Consider the following 26,584-nt stretch of genomic DNA (forward strand, 5'->3'; position numbering starts at 1 on the left):
GAGCAACAGAAAACTGACCCCACCACACGAAACAAACGAAACAAACGAAAACCATGAACACACCACCAGAGAGCACGACAAACAAAAACAAGACATCTACAAACACGCCACAATCGCAAATCAAACTCCGCGCCGTAATGACGTCACACACCACAACACGCTTACGTCACGGTCAAAGCCGACGGGTAAGATCGGACGCTTCTGTTGACCCATTTGGATTGCTTTTTCTACATTTTCTGTGGTATGTTGTTCTATCTGTAGGTGTTGAAAGAAGGTTGATTGGTTGCGTTCTGCGTCAAACAAAAAATTGTCACATACAACAAATAAAATTCAGGCTATAACTTCCAACAAACATAGCCTATGAAAGCTACGCCATAACAAAATTTTAAAAGACGTAAGAAAAACGCTTCGGTGACTAACCAGCGATGTTATAGATGAGTTAAGAATTCCATAAATATATGGTTGTCAATCTCATATATGACAAGTAGGCTACTGTCTGCCCTAGAAAATAATATATAGTAAAACCATTACTTTCAGATCGTCTTATGATGGCAATAGAGCTGAAACAGGCCTGTGGTGATTAAATAAACATCTCCAAAAAAGAAGCAGCTTTTTGGACTTAATTCATAATGTTTTTACACGACTTATATCGAGCTGCGGGCCCATTGGAAACAAAATTACAATAGCTGATTGTTGACGTCTGGCGAACTTCACAAGCCGTCTACTATTTATTGCTGTCCATTTATTACAGTTTACGGAAAGGAATTAAATTACTTTTCAACAAAAAGAGTAAAAAATGCTTTATTACAGAGAGTTCGAGCGAACGAGACGAAATTATCAAGAATTTTGTGCACGTCGTTCACTCACCTCCAACAGCCTGGTTGCTAAATCGTATGCTTTGTGTGCAAAACGAAGCGTGCTTTGCCAGATCGGCTTCTGACCGAGGAGTTCCCTGCGTAATAGCAATGAGAAAAACGATGTAGCCAGTCAAGGTTTAGTGGAATGGACAGTCTTCAGACCTATACTCTTATCCTCATGGTCTCGTTCACTATATGTGCTATTTACTTTTCTCACCTCTGTTATGAACAAACTATTGAACGCTTTGATTTGTTCGTAACATACAGGGCGTTACAAAAAGGTACGGCCAAACTTTCAGGAAACATTCCTCACACACAAAGAAAGAAAATATGTTATGTGGACATGTGTCCGGAAACGCTTAATTTCCATGTTAGAGCTCATTTTAGTTTCGTCAGTATGTACTATACTTCCTCGATTCACCGCCATGATTTCATACGGGATACTCTATCTGTGCTGCTAGAACATGTGCCTTTACAAGTACGACACAACATGTGGTTCATGCACGATGGAGCTCCTGCACATTTCAGTCGAAGTGTTCGTACGCTTCTCAACAACAGATTCGGTGACCGATGGATTGGCAGAGGCGGACCAATTCCATGGCCTCCACGCTCTCCGGACCTCAACCCTCTTGACTTTCATTTATGGGGGCATTTGAAAGCTCTTGTCTACGCAACCCCGGTACCAAATGTAGAGACTCTTCGTGCTCGTATTGTGGACGGCTGTGATACAATACGCCATTCTCCAGGGCTGCATCATAACAAAGTGTTTGAAGTCACGCTGGTACGTTCTTTTGCTGTGTGTTTCTATTCCATGATTAATGTGATTTGAAGAGAATTAATAAAATGAGCTCTAACATGGAAAGTAAGCGTTTCCGGACACATGTCCACATAACATATTTTCTTTCTTTGTGTGTGAGGAATGTTTCCTGAAAGTTCGGCCGTAGCTTTTTGTAACACCCTGTAGAAGAGATATATTAGTTACTATAATGATGTATGTGGTTCATCTAGGCTGACCAAGGTCAAAGACCTACAAATAAATTGTTCACTTGACTAAAGTGTGACAGACTGTACCGTTGATCTCATGTTCAACCTCCCAACCGCCGCTCAGTTGTCAAGCTTTCGTGACTAAAATAATAACGTCGTTGTATTTTTTTAATTTCTTTCTTATAATTGTTTACTTATTTCTGATTTCGGACAATTCTTTGTCCAACCCATGTTTAATAACTAACAAATGATTCACGGTTTCTTCTGGAGTAAGAAAAAATTAAAAACTTTTATTACAGATACTGTGTTATTGTTTAACTTACGAAACATTTAGGGCAATTACGCCTATTTCAGACCATCTGTCAAACAGCTCCATAAACGTAAACGTCAACAAACACACGTGTGATCTTCAATTACTGGTTCAGTTGCCTATCATTCCTTCAACTGTAACCAAATCAGTGGAAAATCAGCTTTAAATAAAGTAATTTTTCACGTTCAATTACCGACTTCCCTTATTTGCATTTCACCGGTAAGATGACGATTACATGATTTCACCTCGGAGATATCGAAGCGCCGGATTCGGTTTCAAACATAAATACACGACCCCATGATTTGGGATACCACAACAGTCCTGGTTGATTTGTTTGTATGTTTCGTGTATAATTTCTACAGCTGTCAAAAAGATGTGGAGAGCGACAACTTTTTTGCAGAAATAGTACCCTCTCCCTGGGTACATAGATACATTTCGAAATAATCGGGAGGCAGGCAAAATAGGTGCCTTATGCGATCTTTTTCCGTAATGACAAGGCGTGATCTAAAAGGATGAAAAACACACGGATTTCTTGAGGTGTACCGAATCGAGAGACTTCTGCAGCCATCTTACTGTCCACTCCTTGTACCATGAGAGAGTTTTCTATTCCCAAAAGCGAAGAAAACCGTTCGTAAATTTGAATTTGTTCCACGAAATGGCTTTGCTTAGCTTTGAAGTGTAATCTTTCTAAAGTAGCGTATCGTGGTGTATTTTCTTGTGCTTTCAGACGTCAGGAGAGGGCAGTATCAGAACAGATGAAGGTTTTTTTCGTAAAAGCAAGAATACCCATTAATACATTAAAAGTCTCTTACTGACAATCGTAAACACAGAATGATCTATCGGAGCCGGTGCATCGGACTTCCATTACCTTGATTCTGCTATTACCGTGTTGGAGAGAAATCTATTAAGTGCTGGGCTTCAGCTTCCCTTCTCTTGCCTGTCACACTTTTCAAATGAATGTAACTCAGTGTGTCCTCAGAGAATCGGAGTCTCTGCCAGCATCAAACTGAAATCTTTATAGCTTGAGCACAAGCACGCAAGGTGGCAATCAGCGCTAAGGTCACCGAGGATATGAGAGAGAGACAAACACAACCAGCATAAACTGGAATAACTACCTAAAAGAATTCCAGATTTGAGAGATAAACAAAACCGAAGGACGTCTTAAATGGCGCTAAGTGGCTGATTCCTGAAGGGCCACTCTGTTACGCAATTACTTTTAAGTTTTTATTCTTGCCAGTCGCGCTATCAGCCCACTGTCAGTCTTTGCTACTTTAGCTTATTATTTCAAACTCCCAGTGGCTTGTACAGAGGCCTGACGACACTGGCTAGAATTATTTCTGGATTTGTCTTCTGTGATAAACCGGATTACGCAGTAATTGTGAATTAGGCTTATGCCTACCTCCTCCTCTGCATGGAACACCTCCGCAAAATATAAAAAATTATCCTTTCTACACTATCTCTGTTAGTACTAAATTGAGCTCTTTGGCGCTACAGCTCTGTTGGGCATTGGCAGCGTATTTGCCTCCGGTTCTTCTTCTTCTTGAGGTGTTCAAATGGTTCAAATGGCTCTGAGCACAATGGGACTTAACATCTGAGGTCATCAGTCCCCTAGAACTTAGAACTACTTAAACCTAACCAACCTAAGGACATCACACACATCCATGCCCGAGGCAGGATTCGAACCTGCGACCGTAGCGGTCTCGCGGTTTCAGACTGAAGCGCTTAGAACCGGTCGGCCAAAACGGCCGGCTTTTGAGGTGTTACGGGTTCAGAGGGTGGTGAGGGAGGCAATGTCGGAGGAACTCGTGTCTGGTATATGGTTAGGGAGGCAATGTCGGAGGAACTCGTGTCTGGTATACTGCTCTGCCAACCACTAACGTTGGTTTGCTGAGTCTAAGCTGCTACTTCAAGGAAAAATCTTAGGCAATACCCAGATCGAACAGAGGGTCTACGTGTAGCGAGTCGCTCAGTGACGAAAGCGGTTTGGTTCTTCAAATGGTTCAAATGGCTCTGAGCACTATGCGACTTAACTTCTGAGGTCATCAGTCGCCTAGAACTTAGAACTAATTAAACCTAACTAACCTAAGGACATCACACACATCCATGCCCGAGGCAGGATTCGAACCTGCGACCGTAGCGGTCACGCGGTTCCAGACTGAAGCGCCTTTAACCGCACGGCCACACCGGCCGGCGAAAGCGGTTTCTCCCAGCATTTCCAGTCAAATTTCTTTTCATATTTCTACACACGTCGGGTATCTGAAACCATTTTCTAATCTTGTACTTTTGACAAACGTAATGAAATGAAGAGTTACAATGGTTGAATAAGCATTACTTAAGTCGTTGCTGACAACTGTAGTTCGTAGACCGTTGGAAAGAAAGAATCACAGAAGCAGGCCGAGATATGAGTGTGTGAGGTAGATGACGAAGTGGGATGCAACAATTGTTTCGAAATGAAGGCGCGGGTGGCTGGAAGCGAGATCATTGGAGAGGTGCATGAAATCAAACTTAGTGTTCATGACAGAAACAACAGGAGTTTTGTAAGAAGGAAAAATGTCTCTTTTAACAATAAAATTTTAGAGGTATCCTAATATAAGAATGAGATTTTCACTCTGCAGCGGAGTGTGCGCTGATATGAAACTCCCTGGCAGATTAAAACTGTGTGCCCGACTGAGACTCGAACTCGGGACCTATTGCCTTTCGCGGGCAAGTGCTCTACCATCTGAGCTACCCAAGCACGACTCACGCCCCGTCCTCACAACTTTACTTCTGCCAGTACATCGCCTCCTACCTTCCAAACTTTACAGAAGCTCCCCTGCGAACCTTGCAGAACTAACACTCCTGAAAGAAAGGATATTGCGGAGACATGGCTTAGCCACAGCCTGGGGGATGTTTCCAGAATGAGATTTTCAATCTGCAGTGGAGTGTCCGCTGATATGAAACTCCCTGGCAGATTAAAACTGTGGCCGGACCGAGACTCGAACTTGGGACTCCCGAGTTCGAGTCTCGGTGCGGCACACAGTTTTAATCTGCCAGGAAGTATCCTAATGTCGCCCAATTACACCGTAGAATACGAGGCAATGGTCTATAGGATGATAGTACGACATTGTCTGCTCTGTACACGTTTTTGTCCAGATTTTTCAATACGGATACGTCAATGAGATGTTTAATTCCTTGCAGAAAGAAAAATAGCGGATATAATCCAGCGGGGAGGGTTTATGGATGGCGGGTTCATACAGTTGTATGGTTTGGAAGACGGACTCTGTATCCGAGTTGAGGATACCTGTGGTCGGTCCCAGGTTCAGCGCCGTTAGTTGGCGCCCGTGTCGATGGTGTGCTGTTTTGCAGCCGGGAGCCTTGTTATTCCACGCGGCTGCCTCCCGGTCACGTCGCAGCAGTTATCGGCTGCCCCTCTCTCATAGTCAGTGGCACGTGGTCCCCGCGCTAATGGCCCCTGGGCCTTGTCGCCGCTGGGCGCTGAACAGTCGCTCTTCACCTCTCCCCCCGTGGCCTCTGCTTTTAGACCTCGGCCTTCGGAGAACCCTGAAGTTGTCCGTACAGAGACTACGGGGCTCGCATAAATGCAAAACTTTTATTAGAACGAAACGAATTTTGTGGGCTTGTCTAAAGATTGTACACAGCTGCGTCAGGTCGTTACATAATTGTTACTCGATGAGGTAAGAGACACAATACTTGGCACAGACTGTCAGCTAACCGTAGAGATTACTACACTCAAGAGCCAAAGAAACTGGTACACCTGCCTAATATCGTTTAGGGCCCCCGCGAGCACGCGGACGTACCGCAACATGACACCGCATGGACTCGACGAATGTCGGAAGTAGTGCTGGAGGGACACCATGAATCCTGCATTGCTGTCCATAAACCCGTAAGAGGACGAGGTGGTGGCGATTTCTTCTGAATAGCTTGCTGCAAGGCTCCCAGATATGCTCAATAATGTTCATGTCTGGGGAGTTTGGTGGCCAGCGGAAGTGTTTAAACTCAGAAGCGTGTTCCTCGAGCCACTCTGGACGTGTGGGGTGTAGCATTATCCTGCTGGAATTGCTCAAGTCCGTCGGAATGCACAATGGACGTGAATGGATGTAGGTGATCAGACAGGATGCTTACTTACGTGTCACCTAGACGTATCAGGGGTTCCATCTCACTCCAGCTGCACAGACTTCGCACCATTACAAAGTCTCCACCAGCTTCAACAGTCCCCTGCTGACATGCAGGGTTCATGGAGTCATGAGGTTGTTTCCATACCTGTACACGTCCATCCGCTCGATAAAATCTGCAACGAGACTCGTTCGACCAGGCAACAAGTTTCTGTTGTGGGTTGGCAGCAGAGCCAACACCGTATTATTAGAGGAAGCCGAAAGGCACGCGTTTTAGCTCACGCAGGCTGGCGTGAGGTCTGGAACAGGACAAGGAAATTAGACTTTAGAAAAACGGACGTAGCTGGTGGAATACTTAACTTTAATCCATTAATGATGAGCGTCGCTCTTGACTGTACATGACTCAGTATCATTAGTAACTGGTAATGGCGCCTTGCTAGGTCGTAGCAAATGACGTAGCTGAAGGCTACGCTAACTATCGTCTCGGCAATTGAGAGCGTATTTTGTCAGTGAACCATCGCTAGCAAAGTCGGTTGTCCAACTGGGGCGAGTGCTAGGAAGTCTCTCTAGACCTGCCGTGTGGCGGCGCTCGGTCTGCAATCATTGATAGTGGCGACACGCGGGTCCGACGTATACTAACGGACCGCGGCCGATTTAAAGGCTACCACCTAGCAAGTGTGGTGTCTGGCGGTGACCCCACAGTTTCCATTAATAAACAGTCCATTGTCGGTGTTGGCGGGCCCAGGAGGGGCGTAAGGCTTTGTGTCGTGCAGTCATCAAGGATACACGAGTGGGCCTTCGGCTTCGAAAGCCCATATAGAATGGTTCGCACGCTGACATTTGTTGATGGCCCAGCACTGAAATATGCAGCAATTCGCGGAACGATTGCTCTTCTGCCACGTTGAACGGTTCTGTTCAGTCGTCGTTGGTCCCGTTCTTGCAGGGTGTTTATCTGGCCGCAGCGATTTCGGAGATCTGATGGTTTACCAGGTTCCTGATATTCGCGGTACACTCGTGAAATTGTCGTAAGGGAAACTCCCCACTTCATCGCTACCTCGGAGATGCTATCGTTCGTGCGCCGAATATAACACCACGTTCAAACTCGCTTAAATTTAGATAATCTGCAATTGTAGCAGCAGTTTCCGACCTAACAACTGCGTCACACACTTGTTGTCTTATATAGGCATTGCCGACCGCATCGCCGTATTTTACCTGTTTCTATATCTCTGTATTTCAATACGCATGTATATACTAGTTTCTTTAGCGCTTCAATGTATTATTATCGTAAGAACATACAGACATACAAGGGTTGGACATGTATATGGAAAACCGCGAAAAAAAAATGCGTGCTTGAGTATAAACGCAGAGAATGCTAAGACTACAGGTTTTGTTGTTATATTTGTACACGCACGGCACCTGTGTTACGCCCTCAACACATTGGCAGTCGTGTTCAGAGCAGTGTTATGCGTAGTTGTGAGTGGATTATGGCGTAACTAAGTGAATTCGAACTTGGACAAATTGCTGGTGTTCGTATAGGGAGGGGGGATGCCTCCGCAACCAAGGGAGCCGAAGATTTTGGTGTTTAAAGTGGCAGTGTATCGAATACTTACACCGCATACAGGCAAAGGGGCAAACATAATCCGGTAAGTCACAACACGGACGAAAATGTGTGTTAAGTGATCGTAACGCACGGCCATTGAAAAGGATTGTGACGAAAAGTAGGAGGACGACAGTTGCAAAAGTACTGCAGAACTAAATGTCGCTCTCGCGAACCTGACAGCTCCAAAACAACAGTAAGGGAGCTCCATACGCTAGGAACTGCAGAGCGAGCTGCAATTTCAGTGCCATTCGTCAGTGATTCAAATGCCCGTAACAGGAAAACGTGGTGCGAAAGTTATAGAACTTAGACGATCGAGTAATGGAAGGAAGTCTTGTGGTCGGGTGAGTAATGTTTCACATTGTTTCCAACTACTAGCCAAGTTTACATCCCAAAAGTGAAAAATGGTGGGGGTTCGTTGATGATTTGAGTATCCATATTGTGGTATTCCGTAGGTCACACGGTTGCATTACTGCCACGGATTATGTGACCATTTTGGCTGATTAAGATCTATTCCATGGCACAAAGCTTCTTCTTCATTCGTGATCCTGTGTTCCAGAACCATAAGGCCCCAGTTCACACATGTCGTATCATACAGGACTGGTTTTGTGAGCACGAGGGTGAATTATCATATATCCCTGGCTCCAGAGTCATCAGATGTCAATGTTATTGAGTCTTTGTGGTCTACTTAGGAGAGAACAGAGCGTGATCTCGATCCACCTCTATCATAGTTGCCTGAACATACCACTATTTTGCAGAAAATGTGGTATAAGAGTCTCTTGAAAACCATACAGGGCCAGTTTTTATTCATTCTGAAACAATGGAAGCTATTTTGAACGCCAACAGTTTTCCTATACCGTATTTGGCATTCTAATGTTTTCGGTGTTTCCATATTTTTGACTTTTCCTTGTAACGTCATGGAGACCTAAAGGCTTACCATGCTACAAATATGAAGCCTGATGTCGAAATCGTCGGCTAACCAAACCAAAGGTGATCGTGTTGGTAGTCACCGGCAACCTGTAGCATCGCTCGTTGAGCGGGCAGTTCTCCGCAATATACCCTATATTGTCTATTCTTCCACACCAGTCATGTGCAACACGTTCAGAATAAATCAGTTTCTTCAAAATGTGCCCACGTCTCCCATGTCACTTTCGGATGCGATTGAGTCTCAATCAGTCGCAATGGAAGGGATCAGACCATGCAACCTTCGTCGTTCGGTTTTGAATTAGGTGGCTGTTCTGGAGTGGATGTTCATTCCAGCGATCTTCCCATTTATTTGTTACGTCGAATACGTCTGTGACCTGAAGATGACCCAATGTAGCTTGTGTTACTTTACGTATAATTGGAGAATTCTGGAAAGTATTATTTAGAACTGAGTTCTTATGAATTTGCACCTGCCAGCTTTTATTCTGAGATACAGAGGAGCAGTATTTGATGAAAGAGGTACACATTGAATGGGAGTAATCTGACAGCGCCACTAATGAAAATAGCGGCCGCATTCATACGCTTTGTTGTGTGTTTACATGCAGCTTTCATGCATTGTTGTTGTTGTGGTCTTCAGTCCTGAGACTGGTTTGATGCAGCTCTCCATGCTACTCTATCCTGTGCAAGCTTCTTCATCTCCCAGTACCTACTGCAACCTACATCCTTCTGAATCTGCTTAGTGTATTCATCTCCTGGTCTCCCTATACGATTTTTACCCTCCACACTGCCCTCCAATACTAAATTGGTGATCCCTTGATGCCTCAGAACATGTCCTACCAGCCGATCCCTTCTTCTGGTCAAGTTGTGCCACAAACTTCTCTTCTCCCCAATCCTATTCAATACTTCCTCGTTAGTTATGTGATCTACCCATCTAATCTTCAGCATTCTTCTGTAGCACCACATTTCGAAAGCTTCTATTCTCTTCTTGTCCATACTAGTTATCGTCCATGTTTCACTTCCATACATGGCTACACTCCATACAAATACTTTCAGAAATGACTTCCTGACACTTAAATCTATACTCGATGTTAACAAATTTCTCTTCTTCAGAAACGCTTTCCTTGCCATTGCCAGTCTACATTTTATATCCTCTCTACTTCGACCATCATCAGTTATTTTGCTCCCCAAATAGCAAAACTCCTTTAGTACTTTAAGTGTCTCATTACCTAATCTAATTCCCTCAGCATCACCCGACTTAATTCGACTACATTCCATTATCCTCGTTTTGCTTTTGTTGATGTTCATCTTATATCCTCCTTTCAAGACACTATCCATTCCATTCAACTGCTCTTCCAAGTCCTTTGCTGTCTCTGACAGAATTACAATGTCATCGGCGAATCTCAAAGTTTTTATTTCTTCTCCATGGATTTTAATACCTACTCCGAATTTTTCTTTTGTTTCCTTTACTGCTTGCTCAATATACAGATTGAATAACATCGGGGAGAGGCTACAACCCTGTCTTACTCCCTTCCCAACAACTGCTTCCCTTTCATGTCCCTCGACTCTTATAACTGCCATCTGGTTTCTGTACAAATTGTAAATAGCCTTTCGCTCCCTGTATTTTACCCCTGCCACCCTTAGAATTTGAAAGAGAGTATTCCAGTCAACATTGTCAAAAGGTTTCTCTAAGTCTACAAATGCTAGAAACGTAGGTTTGCCTTTCCTTAATCTTTCTTCTAAGATAAGTCGTAAGGTCAGTATTGCCTCACGTGTTCCAGTATTTCTACGGAATCCAAACTGATCTTCCCCGACGTCGGCTTCTACTAGTTTTTCCATTCGTCTGTAAAGAATACGTGTTAGGATTTTGCAGCTGTGGCTTATTAAACTGATTGTTCGGTAATTTTCACATCTATCAACACCTGCTTTCTTTGGGATTGGAATTATTATATTCTTCTTGAAGTCTGAAGGTATTTCGCCTGTTTCATACATCTTGCTCACCAGATGGTAGAGTTTTGTCAGGACTGGCTCTCCCAAGGCCGTCAGTAGTTCCAATGGAATGTTGTCTACTCCGGGGGCCTTGTTTCGGCTCAGGTCTTTCAGCGCTCTGTCAAACTCTTCACGCAGTATCGTATCTCCCATTTCATCTTCATCCACATCCTCTTCCATTTCCATAACATTGTACTCAAGTACATCGCCCTTGTATAGACCCTCTATATACTCCTTCCACCTTTCTGCTTTCCCTTCTTTGCTTAGAACTGGCTTTCCATCTGAGCTCTTGATATTCATACAAGTGGTTCTCTTATCTCCAAAGGTCTCTTTAATTTTCCTGTAGGCAGTATCTATCTTACCCCTAGTGAGATAAGCCTCTACATCCTTACATTTGTCCTCTAGCCATCCCTGCTTAGCCATTTTGCACTTCCTGTCGATCTCATTTTTGAGACGTTTGTATTCCTTTTTGCCTGCTTCATTTACTGCATTTTTATATTTTCTCCTTTCATCCATTAAATTCAATATTTCTTCTGTTACCCAAGGATTTCTACTAGCCCTCGTCTTTTTACCTACTTGATCCTCTGCTGCCTTCACTACTTCATCCCTCAAAGCTACCCATTCTTCTTCTACTGTATTTCTTTCCCCCATTCCTGTCAATTGTTCCCTTATGCTCTCCCTGAAACTCTGTACAACCTCTGGTTTAGTCAGTTTATCCAGGTCCCATCTCCTTAAATTCCCACCTTTTTGCAGTTTCTTCAGTTGTAATCTACAGGTCATAACCAATAGATTGTGGTCAGAGTCCACATCTGCCCCTGGAAATGTCTTGCAATTTAAAACCTGGTTCCTAAATCTCTGTCTTACCATTATATAATCTATCTGATACCTTTTAGTATCTCCAGGGTTCTTCCATGTATACAACCTTCTATCATGATTCTTAAACCAAGTGTTAGCTATGATTAAGTTGTGCTCTGTGCAAAATTCTACCAGGCGGCTTCCTCTTTCATTTCTTAGCCCCAATCCATATTCACCTACTACGTTTCCTTCTCTCCCTTTTCCTACACTCGAATTCCAGTCACCCATGACTATTAAATTTTCGTCTCCCTTCACTATCTGAATAATTTCTTTTATTTCATCATACATTTCTTCAATTTCTTCGTCATCTGCAGAGCTAGTTGGCATATAAACTTGTACTACTGTAGTAGGTGTGGGCTTCGTATCTATCTTGGCCACAATAATGCGTTCACTATGCTGTTTGTAGTAGCTTACCCGCATTCCTATTTTCCTATTCATTATTAAACCTACTCCTGCATTACCCCTATTTGACTTTGTGTTTATAACCCTGTAGTCACCTGACCAGAAGTCTTGTTCCTCCTGCCACCGAACTTCACTAATTCCCACTATATCTAACTTTAACCTATCCATTTCCCTTTTTAAATTTTCTAACCTACCTGCCCGATTAAGGGATCTGACATTCCACGCTCCGATCCGTAGAACGCCAGTTTTCTTTCTCCTGATAACGACATCCTCTTGAGTAGTCCCCGCCCGGAGATCCGAATGGGGGACTATTTTACCTCCGGAATATTTTACCCAAGAGGACGCCATCATCATTTAATCATACAGTAAAGCTGCATACCCTCGGGAAAAATTACGGCCGTAGTTTCCCCTTGCTTTCAGCCGTTCGCAGTACCAGCACAGCAAGTCCGTTTTGGTTATTGTTACAAGGCCAGATCAGTCAATCATCCAGACTGTTGCCCTTGCAACTACTGAAAAGGCTGCTGCCCCTCTTCAGGAACCACACGTTTGTCTGGCCTCTCAACAGATACCCCTCCGTTGTGGTTGTACCTACGGTACGGCTATCTGTATCGCTGAGGCACGCAAGCCTCCCCACCAACGGCAAGGTCTATGGTTCATGGGGGGAAGCTTTTCATGCATATGGGCACAATATTCAGCATCTGAGTACAAGTCAAGTTGCAGCATTTCGTAGTAGGTTATTTCCGTTTGCTCCCCACATGTTTCTGGCATTTTTCGGATTATATTTACATTTGAGCCAAGCTTCTTTGCCTGACTTACGCATTGTGGGTGACACCAAGATATTTAAGGACGAATTTATGGACTTAGTCGAATAACAAGTGTAACTTCTTGTGTGCCTCTTTATTATTGAGATGGAACAGTGGCCCCTGTTTTACTTGAAGCAGGCTGGAGTCCCCGTTTTAAATTCATTTAATGCAGTGAGGTCACTTGAGAGTGTGTTCTCACAATGCTTGATATCTTTCTTCAAATTAATGCCACCTCATCTGCATATTGTGTCCGCCAGCACAGGTGAGAGGTCAGCATCATTGACTGTCATGTGGAGGACGTGGGTTTAATTCCTGCTACTGTCCGGGATTAGTCCTCGGCAGGAGGGCCAGAACAGTGTATAGTCAGCCTCATGAAGCCATCTGAGCAGCTGACCGAGTGGTAGCAGCACCAGGCCTGCTAACTCAACAACAGCTGGAAGTGCAATGTGCTGACACCTATCCCTCCATATCGCATGCCCATGACGCCATTGGCTTACGGATGACATGGCGGTCGGTTGGCCCCAACTAATCCAGAACGGTGCTACTTATCATCTGCATACTGAAACTCAGAGTTAGTAGCTGGTATGCATTGGACATAATAATGCAACAGAATGGAAATCAGAGCTGACCATTTTCATGGTTTTCCACCTGCTAGCTTTTCTGTTCAGAAAAACTAAAAACATTCTACTAGAAAGAATGTTGCTGAGTAAAGTTGTTAGCTTCTAACATGGAATTACAACAAACTCGAGCATCAGGCCTTCCCTCCAACTTTTATTAGTCTGGCAGCAATTGCATTAACATTTATATGTGAGCTTATTCTTGGTTTGTGTTGATTTACAGAAGTTTCCTTATAAGCTTTCAGACTTTATGACTGCAGTATATAAAATTCAGTCTAGCTGTGGTCTTGTATCATTTATGACTTCTCACAATAATCAAGTCTATGTGAAACATTCAATATTGTGTCAGTGTCTTGAATGCACTACCTCACTCAACAAGATCTATTGACTGCAAACATCTACTTAGTATTAAAGAATCAGTTTCTAAAACCATGTGTTTTAAGTAAGGAGGAGAACTGTGAAAAGTAATAAAACTGGAGAAAAAGGAAAAAAGGATGGATATGAATTCTGGTTATATAGAAGAATGCTGAAAGATAATCGGACTTAAGAAGTGGAAAATGAAAAGGCTTTGAACAGAGGAGCAAAATGTATTTGGAAATGAAAATGGGAACCGGAGCTCGAGGCATCTACTAAGGTAGTTTGATTATGGTGCTAGCTTCAGAGGGAAAAAATTGTAAAGAATGTCACCACTGCAATATGTAGCACCGACTACGAGGACTTGATCCATTAGATCCTCTCTCTTCTATTTTACCAATTTCATAGTCACCACATTGTCTGTCACTCTGTTCCTCATTGGAGTGCTAGGGCAACAACACATGTAGGAAAGTCTTGTGGCATTTGGAAAATAGCAGAAAAGTACCTGGCAGATTACAGATTGTGTTTGTTAGGCATCCTCATGTGGATCAGTTGGCAAAGCATTACCCACAAAGAATGAAGATCTGTTGTTTCAGGCCCAGTCTGACAACCAGTTCTGATCTGTCAGAAGTTTCACTATAGCATACTTCTTTTTACAGTTAAAAATGCATTGTGGAGATAGAATGCTCCTGTCTCTGCCCCACAATGTAACAGTCAGTGTAGGATATTTTCTGCTGATGTAATTCTTGATTTGTTGTTGTACAGATTGGGCTGATGAGAAGTGGACACCTGCTAGCAGAGGAGTCTCCACATGTGCTGCTGTCCATGTATGGCTGCCAGTCTTTGGAGGAGGTGTTTCTCAAGCTCAGTCGTCGCCAGGGCAATGGTGCCAATGGCTCTGATAACCTCAACATCTCCAATAACATATCACTGGTGAGTGAAGTAAAACCTATACATTGCTATTTTAGTGCAAATTTTGTGCCTCCCCCTTCTGGGTGTGTGTGTGTGTGTGTGTGTGTGTGTGTGTGTGTGTGTGTGTGTAGTTTCCACATCACTCACAAATTCCATCTGCTTTTTGAAAATTGCTCCATATAAGTACCTCATTGCAGGCAAATTGTTTTCATTCCAAGTACCAACATCTTCAATATTCATTTTTGTTCTTGATGCCACTGTATATAATTTCTTCATTTTCAGATAGTTTTCCATTATCCTTTTCCAGTTCCCATAGCTTGCTCCATCACACGCCAATGTCAGATGTGTTCAGTTTCACAAAACACACTTTTTCAAATAAGTCTTTTTTTTATTTTACAGCTGATCACTGCTTTTCTGAATAACAGTCTTTTTTTTACTTAACAGCTGCAAACTGCTACCATGTTGAGAATATTTATTAACAACTAGGTAAATACAACGTACATCAATATTTAAATTTTGAACACTCTCACAGTGCAGAACTGACTAACTGTTGCACTGTAAACACATCTACAAACATTGTTGAGAACCCTCATGACACTGTCGATATAAATGTACCACATTCGAACAGGTGCAAAAACAATGAAACCCAATAAAACATAAAGTGTATTGGGAAGCTTGGCCTGTATCTGTATCAGTCAAATATTTATTCTACCAAGTACTTGTAGAATAAAACTGTTTGTAAAACAAATGCCATTCCTGTTATAGACAAGTGTAACACCCAATAGACTTTCTTACTTGCTATATTAGCATGACAATTTATGAATATCCTTTGAGACAATGTGTCAAGGAACATGAAATGAAATAGTATTAAATAATAGTTACATTAATAACAAATTAATCCTTGAATTGTGCAATGAAGAAATAAGAAAATATTTATATGAATATATAAATATATTATACATATGGAAGAACAGACACCACACATTCACATAACTGATTCACCTAGATGGGCAATGGATCCATCTTCTTCAGCACAGATGAGCAAGTACGTCTGACCTCCTGCAGGAATTTCAGATGAGCGAGCATGGAGGAAATTGACAGGGACTGGGGATAGACCACACTAGATGGAAATGTAGATTGGCCATGAGGCTTGCCAACATAGTCCATGCAGTTGCGATAACAATTGTTCCAGATGACACACTGTTTAACGCACCTGCCTAGTAAGTAGGAGATCCCAGGTCGAATCCTCATCCAGTACACATTTTCACTCATTGCCACCGAATTTTAATGTTCCAATGCAGCTACCATCAGTAATCTCTTTCCTTTCTTTCTCCCCACCTCCGCCTTCAATTTACATACAATATGTATATGTTTCTTGTTTACTACACCTGATTTAAAAGAGGGATTTCACAAAATCCTACTGATTAAATTGCAGGCATCTCTTCACTGGGGAAAGAAAGATGGACCAGTGTATGTGACAGAAGAAAGTGGAGTTGTTGGACTGAACTTCCACCAGTCAAAAGAAGTACTCATTCAAGATACAAGCAATGGTGTTGGATATCATGAGGTGAGAAAATATATGTATGATGATTTAACATTTGTAGGCAATACCTACTTCTGTAAACTAAATACATTCTTTCCAATTATAAACAGCTTTCATGCTACCTTATAATGAGCTGATATGGTGAACAAATAGTATCCAAACATATTTTGCCTAATGCTGTACATAGTTCATAAACAAATATAAATTCAGACAAGATTTTTACTCTTGGTGTAACATTTCCAGTTTTGATTTTATCCACAGAACTAGGAATGTGTTTTGGCCTTAAATTTGAATCCAAGCAGTTGCATTTCTTAATCAACCTCCAGAAACTTAGATGTCAAAATTATATAGGCGACAAAGGATATTAAAATGAGTATTTGAGGAACCCATGGCCAGAAATGAATATTTCAGGCAGCACCGGTGATGAATGAGCAATATGTGTGATACATGTGTTCATAAATTGCTGCAACATTGAAAGGCCCTACCCTGGAAAACAGTAATTTATTATCTGTGATGTGCCCAGGTTGGCTTTTCTTCTGCTATTATGTGAACTTTTTGGTTTATGAAAGTGAAGAGGAACTTGTTGGTAGGATCCTAGAAGTCTTTCCCTTTGTACAACAAACAATAGGGGTATTTGTCAGGATGAGGGGAAAATTTTAAGTGCTATTGCAATTGATGCATCATCTTGAACTGTTACTATGAATGTAAGTTGTTGGAATATGGCGTAACTTGTTTATGTCAGTATAAAAAACTAAATAACAACAATATGGGAAGCTGAGTTACAGATAGGCACAACAAAATGACTGTCAAACAAAGCCAGAATTAGATAAAATACATGTTATGCCTATCTGCGACTCAGCATCTCCGCTATATGCTGGGTAGCAGCTATCATTTCCATAATATTGTCATTATTCCATCCTGTATTTTCCATTGTTTAGCAATATAGAAAGAATAGAGTGCTACTCACTGCACACAGAAGGTGTTGAGTCACAGACAGGTATGAAATAAAAGACTGCTAAAATATTAAGCTTTCAGTCGAGGCATTCTTCCAAAACAGAAAACACAAACACATTCACACAAGCACAGCTCACCCACACATGGCCACTGTGGGTCAACTGTGACTGCATCTGACATCAGCCAGCAATCTGGTGGGGTGGGTGCTTGGGGGTAAGCAGGTGGCATGGGGCAAGGAAAGGAAGGGATAGTACAGTAGGACTGTGGGAAGATGCTCTGCTGACTGTGTGAACAAGCAGGAATGTGGTGGGCACAGGACACGGCTGCTAGGTGCTGGGTTGGGACGCTATGCTGGGAGAAGGGGGAGGACGGGTGGGGGAGGAAGCAGGAATGTGATCAATGAACTAAACTGCAACCACTGTGCTGCTTTCTATGTGAGCATGATGACTAGTTAGCTGTCTGTTTGCAAGAATGGTCACAACTAACCTTTGGCCAAGAGAAAACTGAACCACCTTGTTGTTGAATATTCTACCTAACACAATATGCTTCTCTTTACTGAGTGCTTCACAGCCTACACCATCAGGATTCCTGCCAACATCAGTATTTTTTAATTGCATAGGTGGGAAATTTCACAAAAGCATATCCCTAGTCATCCTGGCCTCCACCTTCCCTAGTCCCTGTCCTCCACATACCCATCTCCTTCCCTTCTCCCACACCAGCAATACACACAGCTTCTATCTCACCATTTCAGCTACTATTCTTTTCCCCTCCCTACTCTCCCTCCTCCCTCCTGCCTCCTTTGCCTACAGAAGCACAGCCTCCCAACACTGCATCTAGAGACACTGTTCTGCCCCCACCGTATCTCTGCATACTTTCACAGGCTACACAGCATTTTCCCCCACACCTAACCTACTGTGTCTCCCCTTCCCCATACCATGCCTCCTCATTACCTCTATCACCCACCCAAGTAGACTGTTGTTCATGACAAACACAGTCGAAGTCAGACACCAGTTCCCGGAGACAGTGGCCATGTTTGTGTGAGTCCTGCTTGGGTGAATGTCTGTGTCTTTTCTGTATTGGAAAAGGACTTTGTCTGAAAGCCTAATATTTTAACAGTATTTTTCATTATACCTGTCTGTGACTGTGGTGAGTAGCAATATATCCTTTTCATATTGCTGTTATTCCATCTTGCACTTTCTGTTGATAGAATAATAATATTAACAATGATGATGATGATGATGATGATGATGATGGTGATGATGGTGATGATGGTGATGGTGATGGTGATGGTGATGGTGGTGATGGTAATTCCTGATCATTCATTCCTTATTTCAAATTACTCAATTTAGTATAATTTAGACCCTAAACATTAGGGATAACCTGTAGTTTTCTACCATTTGAGACAGCAGTACTGATCCTGCAAACTGATTAATTCATACAGGTTTGTGTTACAGAACAACCCAGTTAAAAGAGCACACCCTATGAAAGACACTTTAACCATGTCACACAAAATTAGAGGAAAAGTCTTTTGTAAAAGGAATTAAAACACGTTTACTACATTAAGAATTGTTATTGTGGCAACATGTGCGAATATTTCTTAACATTTTGATAATTGGTACTAGGGTGTGGAGTGCATATCTCTAGAAATGTTTCCAGAGAAGGTTGGGATTTCTTTCATTCTAAGTCCTTACATGAAACTCCCTAGTCTGAAATCATCTGCTCCTACATCAATGCTCCCCCTGTGCTGTAAGTAAGGAACAAGTGCTGGCAAAGGCCAGGTAAAATGCTACCTCCACTGGCCCACAGTTTACCAAAGGCAAAAGTTAAGGGTTCTGTCACTATGTTCTGTCACTATGTTATCCAGTAACCACCCTCAGCACTCCAGTAATTTTCTCACCAAATTACACCCTTTTAACCATAAAAAAATTGTGTAAGGTATTTGTTGAAAAAATTTCTTGGTCAACTATACATTTGAGAACCCTATACTAGGTTTGTATTAAAGCTTATGGTCCTTTGGTTTGAACTTTATAATGTTAAATTAATGGGATACAGAAGTCCACTGACATATTAGATAGATAAACTTTCATGTCCTGCAAAAGAGTGATGGCGGTATACTCTTTATAAAAAATTGTTTGTGTTACATTTGACGGTTTATTTCATTTTGATGCTTTAGAGTAATGTTAATCTTGAATGTGAATGTTTTAAATGTCAGGTGAATGATGAGTGCTCATGCCAACTATTATTTTTATTTTCAGATGAATGGTGGCACCAAAGCCATGGGAAGTACTACAGCAGTTGACTGTGATGATTGTGGTGATTGTTCTAATTGTGGAAACCTGACAACGAAAGGCAAGATGAGAGCTCTTTTACAAAAGAATTTCTTACGGATGTGGCGAAATGTTGGGTATGTCTCACATTACTCATTACTTCCTTTCTCTCTGCCTTCCCCTTCTGTGTGTGCATACATTCCCTAAATGTTTAGCATCAGCAGTAGTAGTAGTTTTACTCATCTGTGTATCACTTTTACAAGGATACTGAACATATCATGACATAAAAGTTTAAGAACAAAAAGCATAATTAATATAACATAATTATAGGTCTAGTTTAACAATGATGGGATATGTAGTCAGTTGTGGCCTTACAATAGGAGCAATTCTGGAATTTGCCTGCAACAATTTAGGGAAATGCCAGAAAAAATCAGGGTGGCTAGATGGGAATTACAGCCCTCATCTACCCAAATGCTACATTTTATTTCCAATGTATACAGTTTGAGGAGAAGTAATCAGTGTCATTTTTGCTGGCTATTTTAGTTAATACCAACAGGATTCCCTTAGTGTTCATATTTTTTCTACTTCAGGTTTTTAATTTTCAGGTTCAGTCTATCATTATTGGTTTATGAAGAAAAAATCTTTCTTTTTTAAGATTCTGTAGCTTTATTTCCCATCACATTGGACACACTGGATTAATCTTATGGAGCTGCAGTTTAATTTTGTTAAATTGAAGAGTTGGAACTCATTTCATATTGATGTTGTTATTGTGGTCTTCAGTCCAGAGACTGGTTTGATGCAGCTCTCCATTCTGCTCCATCCTGTGCAAGCTTCTTCATCTCCCAGTATGTACTGCAACCTACATCCTTCTGAATCTGCTTAGTGTATTCATCGCTTGGTCTTCCTCTATGATTTTAATCCTCCTCGCTGCTCCCCAGAACTAAATTGGTGGCCTCATATTGATAATACCAGAAAAATATAGTGTGCATAGTGAAATATGCTCACATTTTAGGTATCCAGATAATCTATCTTCAAAGTAATTGAACTGAAACTACCAATATTGTTCGACATACAATATGCCTTGTATACTTCCTGTCAAATTAGTTGTTGAGTGAAACACATTCTCTTGCCAAAACAGTTAAATGAAAAGAGGTAATTTTAGAATTGTACACTCTCTCGGATAAATTCCTGTGGATGCCCATCTAAATTACAATACATTTTGTTTATGCATTCTAACACTACAATTATTTCATAATACAAGGTGTACAACTTTGCTTCCACCATTTTTTCCCCAACGTTTGAGGCTTTAATGAAACAAATTGGTTACACATGTATCATTCATCTCCTGTGTCAAAAAAATTGTTAATCTCTAGAAGCGATCCACAAATCGATCCAATTTGCGACTTCTTCATGAGATTAGAAGTGTTGGTCAGCCAGGCCATGCGCCATTGAGCTAAACAGGTGATAGTCAGAGGGAGCAACATCTGGAGAATATGGTGGGAGGGGTAAGACTTCCCATTTTAATGTTTCCATTTTGACCTCTTTTGCAACTTGGGGCCGAGTGTTGTCGTGCTGCAAAGTCACTTTATCGTGCCTATCGCTGCATTGTGGCTGTTTGTCTTTTAATGCTGTGCTCAGATGCATTAATTGCATTTGATAACAAGCACCTGTGATTGTGCCACTTGGTTTTAACACCTCATAGTACATGACACTGATCTGGTCCCATCAAATGCAGAGCATGATCTTGGAGCCACGAATATTTGGCCGTGGACGTGGAAGCATGGCTAGGATATCCCCATGATGTTTTGCATTTAGGGTTATCGTAATGAACCCATTTTTCATCCCTGGTCACAATGTGATGCAGAAATCCCTTCCATTTTTGCCTCTGAGGGGCAACTGTTCACAAACACACAAACCCCATTCAACGTCTCTTGGTTTCAGCTCACACGGGACCCAAGTTCCTTCTTTCTGGATCATGCCCACAGCCTTGAGACATTTTGAAATGGCTTGCTGTGTCACTCCCACTAATCATGCCAATTCTTCTTGAGTTTGACACGAGTCTTCACTCAGAAATGTCTCCAATTCTGCATCTTTGAAAACATTCTCTCTTCCACCACTATGCTCGTCTACGACATTAAAATCACCATTCTTGAAGCATTGAAACCACTTATGATATGTTCTTTCACTAATAGCATCCTTACCATATGTACTTGAGAGCATTTGATGAGACTCAGCCACTGTTTTCTTCATATTGAAGCAAAAGAGTAACACCTCCTGCAAATGACAAGAATTAGGCTCGTAAACTGTCATTTTCAATAAAGAACAACTTTATGATGCAGACACAAATCGACTAATGTTTGAATGAGGTTATGTTGACCGAGGTCCAAGCTACCTGCCTGATGTCTGCAATCTGTTTCTTTCGACCGCTGCTTACTGTTGTCACCACCTATCGGCAAACGGGGAAGCAAAGTTGTACACCTTGTACAAAAAGCTTGTGGAACAGTTCATTAATTTCACAACATTTATCACTGTATAGACACATTTCTAAATGTGAAAAGCTAGTGCTACATTCTTCATCCATTTTTCAATTCAGTCCCTGCATAAAATACACACACTGTCAACTGATGTCTGGACCATAATGATGATATCTGGTTTCTGCTTTGTGTATCACAATTTCCAATACAATATTATTCATCATTTTCTTATTTATTAAGCTTCTCTCCAGCTTAGATTTAGACTCACACACAATCGCCATCTCCAGCATCTTAGGCTGGAGTTGACAGTTGTGTGTGCATGCGGTGTGCTTGCTTGCGTGTGTGAATAGTGTGTGTCTCTCTTTTACTGATGAAGACTATGGCCGAAAGCTTTATGTAAGTGTCTGTTAATTGTGATTGTCTGCAGCTTGATGTTTCTTCTTTGTCATAAGTAGCAATGTGTCTTTTTCTACATTGTTGGTATTATAATTATTACCTGGATTTTCCATTGTTTGATATTTCTGATCTCTTACTTTCTCCTAGTAATTTTTCTAAAAACTAGATACTCAATTCTGGGTTCTTCACAAATGGTTGCTAAGTTTCTTTTTAGGTTGAAATTGTATGTACCTTTTTATTTGATAATGTGACTGGCCAGTTGCATATGAGTACTAGGGGACATCATAACTATTGCTTATATTTTTTAAAGTGTATTAAATCATTTCAATACAGTAAGAAGTTTCTGCCTGTTATTATCAGTTAATGTTTATGAATATAGTGAATTTTATTTAAGTGTATAGGCTTCTGTAGCTCTTACAAACCTGATTGAAATCTCTTTGTGGAAAATTAAATACAGATTACAAAACAAAAGCCAAAACATGTAGTGAGAATGATGGAGGGGGATGCTGCAAGATGGCACAAAATAACGTTTTGTTTTGTAAATCTTGCTTTATTTCACAGTAAATGGCCCAGTAAACAAAATAATCATATTCAAATTGTATTTTATTGATTTCTGTTTATCTTGCTGTACATGCCCCAGTACACAAAATAATTTTATCCTCATTGTATTTCACTGATTTCTGTTACACTAATTTAAAAGGAACTGAATTATATGGTATACTTTAAAATAAGAAATTGGTGGGATCATTATAAAATAAGCTAGGTACAATTATTGTTTTATAATGACACCAATAATTTGTGTTGCAGGGTAATGCTGTTCATTTTTGCACTGCCGGTGATGCAAGTTATTCTCTTCTGTCTTGCCATTGGTAGAGATCCTGTTGGTCTCCATTTGGCCATTGTAAACCATGAGATGAATTTTTCAAATGTTGAAGACTGTCCTGTTGATGGAAACTGCAGTGTTTCCAACCTAGGTTGTCGTTATCTCAAGCATTTAAAATCAGAAACTATAATAAAGGTAAATGAGAATATTTCATAGACATGTGAGCAAGACCTGAGCATACATCTTCTAATAACATACTGATAAATGTGAGATCATATGCCTTTCTAAAAGTTAAGGATTATCAAAGAACAATAGCACATTTCTTAGAAAGAATATCAGACGGGTTGCAGAACAAGATAAGGCCTAGCCACAACACGACAACAGTGTCCAAAATGTATAATTAAGTATTTTGTTATTTAAAGATGGTGTTAAGTGCAGAAGTGAGTAATATTAATGTGACTAAAACTTATAATTATGTTGTAAAAAACAGTGTTTGCAGTGATTGTATATGTGATATGAAGAGGAAAATGGAGAATTAAAAAGTCTTCAGCTAGTTGTTAATATTCTAAGGTGATGCATCAATTATCTTACAAAGAAAACAAATAGACGTTTCAAGAAATATCTAAAGCTGTTTACCAGGTCTAAATATGATTAAAAAAAATACAAATGATCCAGAATGCATGTGTATAGTTGGTTACAGCACAACAGTAAAAAATAAAGGCCAAAAGTGTGTAAACAGTTCAAACACAGTTCCCAGTGAGAATAATGCCCCAAAAGTGTGTAAATAATTCAAATATACTTCACAGTAAAAACAACAACCAAAACTATCCAAACAGTTCAAACACTCTTCCTACTTCTCTAGAAATTCCAAAAAAGTTATTAGCAAAGTGCCATACTCTCAATAAAATTAAATGAATAAACCTAATCTCACATATACAAACAGATTTAATGTGTTAACAGAAGCAGCAGCAAGTTCATGAACATTGAAAGCAAATATTCCAACCAATGCGAAAGTCAAGACAAAATGGAAAGTTGCAAAAGTAATGTTATTACCAGTTGTAAACAGCAGGCAAGAAATGCAGTGTGTGTCTTTTTAGTGGACAACTATGGCAAAAAGCTAGCTAGTATTTTACAAGTCATGAATATGGACTTTTGTGCAACTGGCATTGTGAAACCCAGTGTGAGGATGAGAAACATTGTTGATGATGCCTCAGAACATACTTCTGGATATTAATGGAATTCCTCTGGCTACAGAAATGATATTAAACACATCCAATATGATATTCTCCTGTTATCCAGAACTGCATCGACACAACACTGTTGATTTTTCAACAATGTGGATGCAACTGTACTGACTACCATGGTTGCTCCAAACAAATGGTCAGAGAGAATCATTTTGCACATTGAATTTTGATTCATATACGAAGAGAGCATTCATTCATAGACCAGTCTTGATAATGCAAATTCTACAATATAGGGACTTGTCTTTTCAGTGGCATGCAAATATTTTAGTATGTGTAGCATACAAAATAACTGCTCCAAGCCTCTGGAGAACTGTTAGGGAGCAGCAACCTACAAAGTAGATTTCTGCTCTATTGGCTAGTGTCTTATAGGCACTGAATATTATCATGCAGTTGAGGTTAGATATTGATCCCAAAGTGAAGTGATTACTTGTGGTGGAACAAGTACTTACCTAGAACAAACAATTCCTGTGTCTCAGAATCACTCCAAAAATCTTGAAATGATACTTTGTGGTACATGGTACATTCTAAGCTACAGAGAATGCAGTATATCCCTAACCTGCTTTGAGGTATCCAAACAGTCTATCCTGCAAAGTGCTGTCGAAATGGCTTCTTTATACCATTATAAATGTTGTGAAGACACTATTGCACACAACAAAAGTGCAAATACAACTGATATGTTATGAATCCAAGGACTGGATTTCCAAACACTCTCTCTCTCTCTCTCTCTCTCTCTGTGTGTGTGTGTGTGTGTGTGTGTGTGTGTGTGTGTGTGTGTGTGTGTGTGTGTGTGTGTGACAACTGCTTTCCATCCTTGTAATCTGAGGGTGTGCTCCATCTGTCTCCTTCCTTTATCCTAATCATATACCTCTTCAAAGTTGTTAGTTCTCCTTTCCTACATAAATAGCACTTTTTTTTTATGAGGAAATCTCAATAGTCATTCAGTGATTGTTCACCTTTTTCTTTCCATTTTTCACTTTTCCTGTGTAGTGTAAGAGCAGTAGTGGTGTACAATATGCTCAGAATATTCTTTTCTGTGATATATTAATTCCACTCTATTGTTCCTAAAACTGTATGTAAACTGCTTGTGTAAAAGGAAAAAAAATCTGTTGATAAAATTTCAAAGTTGACAAAGAGAAAATATTTGCTTTCAGGAGTTTCAAGTCACACTACTACTTACAGAAATATGTAAAAAAGATAATAACACTTCTGCCTTTCCAAGCCACTGTTCTTTTTTTCAGCAAGGAAATAGGACCTAGTTGGGAGATTGGACAGAGGGTTTTGAACAGGTTTTTAAGTTAAATTGTAAGAAAAACTAATTTTTAAGCCATTTACCAGATGCACTGGAAAAGGGTTTCTGACAAATTATGTAAAAAACTACTATCTGTAGGTTAATTATTATTTTATTAGTGTGACTTCCTTCAGTTGTAGATTATTAATTTTATAGTAAAACTTTACTGAACTTTTACATTTAATGAAGAGAGTAGCTTCACACATGTTTACATTTAGAGCTTGTTCTCAGATTTTGCTACAAACTGAAATCTTTTTCCAAGATCAGATTAGTTATGCATGACATTTTCTTTGGATCCCGCCATATCTGAAAACTTTGAGGTTACACCTAACATCAGCTTCAAACTTGTGATGTCAACAGTAGTGGTCTAATATGTTGTTCTGAAGTGAACACACTCCTTTACTTTGTGCTTGATGCTGAAACTTCCATCACAATAACACACTGCAGTTCAACTGTTAATAAAATTTTAGTCTCATTATAATTCCATCAAGATATTCCAATCTTCATTGGGTAGTGGTTAGCATTGTAAATTACTGAATAGGAGTTGTTGGATATGAGTTTAAGAGATAAACTTTGGCATTCTGCAACCTGTGAATAGTAATTGCAACGGCCAGCTGAGCCTCAGAAAATCGACACAGAGACTGTGAGAATAAAGAAAGACAAATACTGATATGCAAGACATTCAGCTAGCATCTAGTTGAAAGACTTTTGCCAGCTTGTGAGTAATGTGGCCTGTACACACATGTGTGTTCTTTTTTTGGGAAGGGGGGTGGAGGTTGTGAGAGAAGGTTGGGGCGTGGACAGGATACTGAATGTCTTCCTTCATTCCTGTGTTTTGTAGGCTGTCAGGTTTGAAAAATACTAGGTTAAATCCCATGATTG

At 40.7% G+C, this 26,584-nt stretch overlaps 1 protein-coding gene across 2 annotated transcripts in view; it reads left to right on the forward strand.

Annotated features, from left to right (window-relative positions):
* The window catches only part of LOC126175665 (ABC transporter G family member 20), a 779,392-nt gene that overhangs the window by 734,426 nt on the left and 18,382 nt on the right, over positions 1 to 26,584 (forward strand). For both annotated transcript variants that reach the window (XM_049922576.1, XM_049922574.1), the window contains 4 exons: positions 14,567 to 14,734; positions 16,149 to 16,280; positions 19,466 to 19,614; positions 23,155 to 23,365. In XM_049922576.1, coding sequence (XP_049778533.1) covers positions 14,567 to 14,734; positions 16,149 to 16,280; positions 19,466 to 19,614; positions 23,155 to 23,365 — 660 coding nt within the window. The remainder of the gene's footprint in view (positions 1 to 14,566; positions 14,735 to 16,148; positions 16,281 to 19,465; positions 19,615 to 23,154; positions 23,366 to 26,584) is intronic.

This window comes from Schistocerca cancellata, chromosome 3 (genome assembly GCF_023864275.1).
Source record: "Schistocerca cancellata isolate TAMUIC-IGC-003103 chromosome 3, iqSchCanc2.1, whole genome shotgun sequence".
Taxonomy (NCBI): domain Eukaryota; kingdom Metazoa; phylum Arthropoda; class Insecta; order Orthoptera; family Acrididae; genus Schistocerca; species Schistocerca cancellata.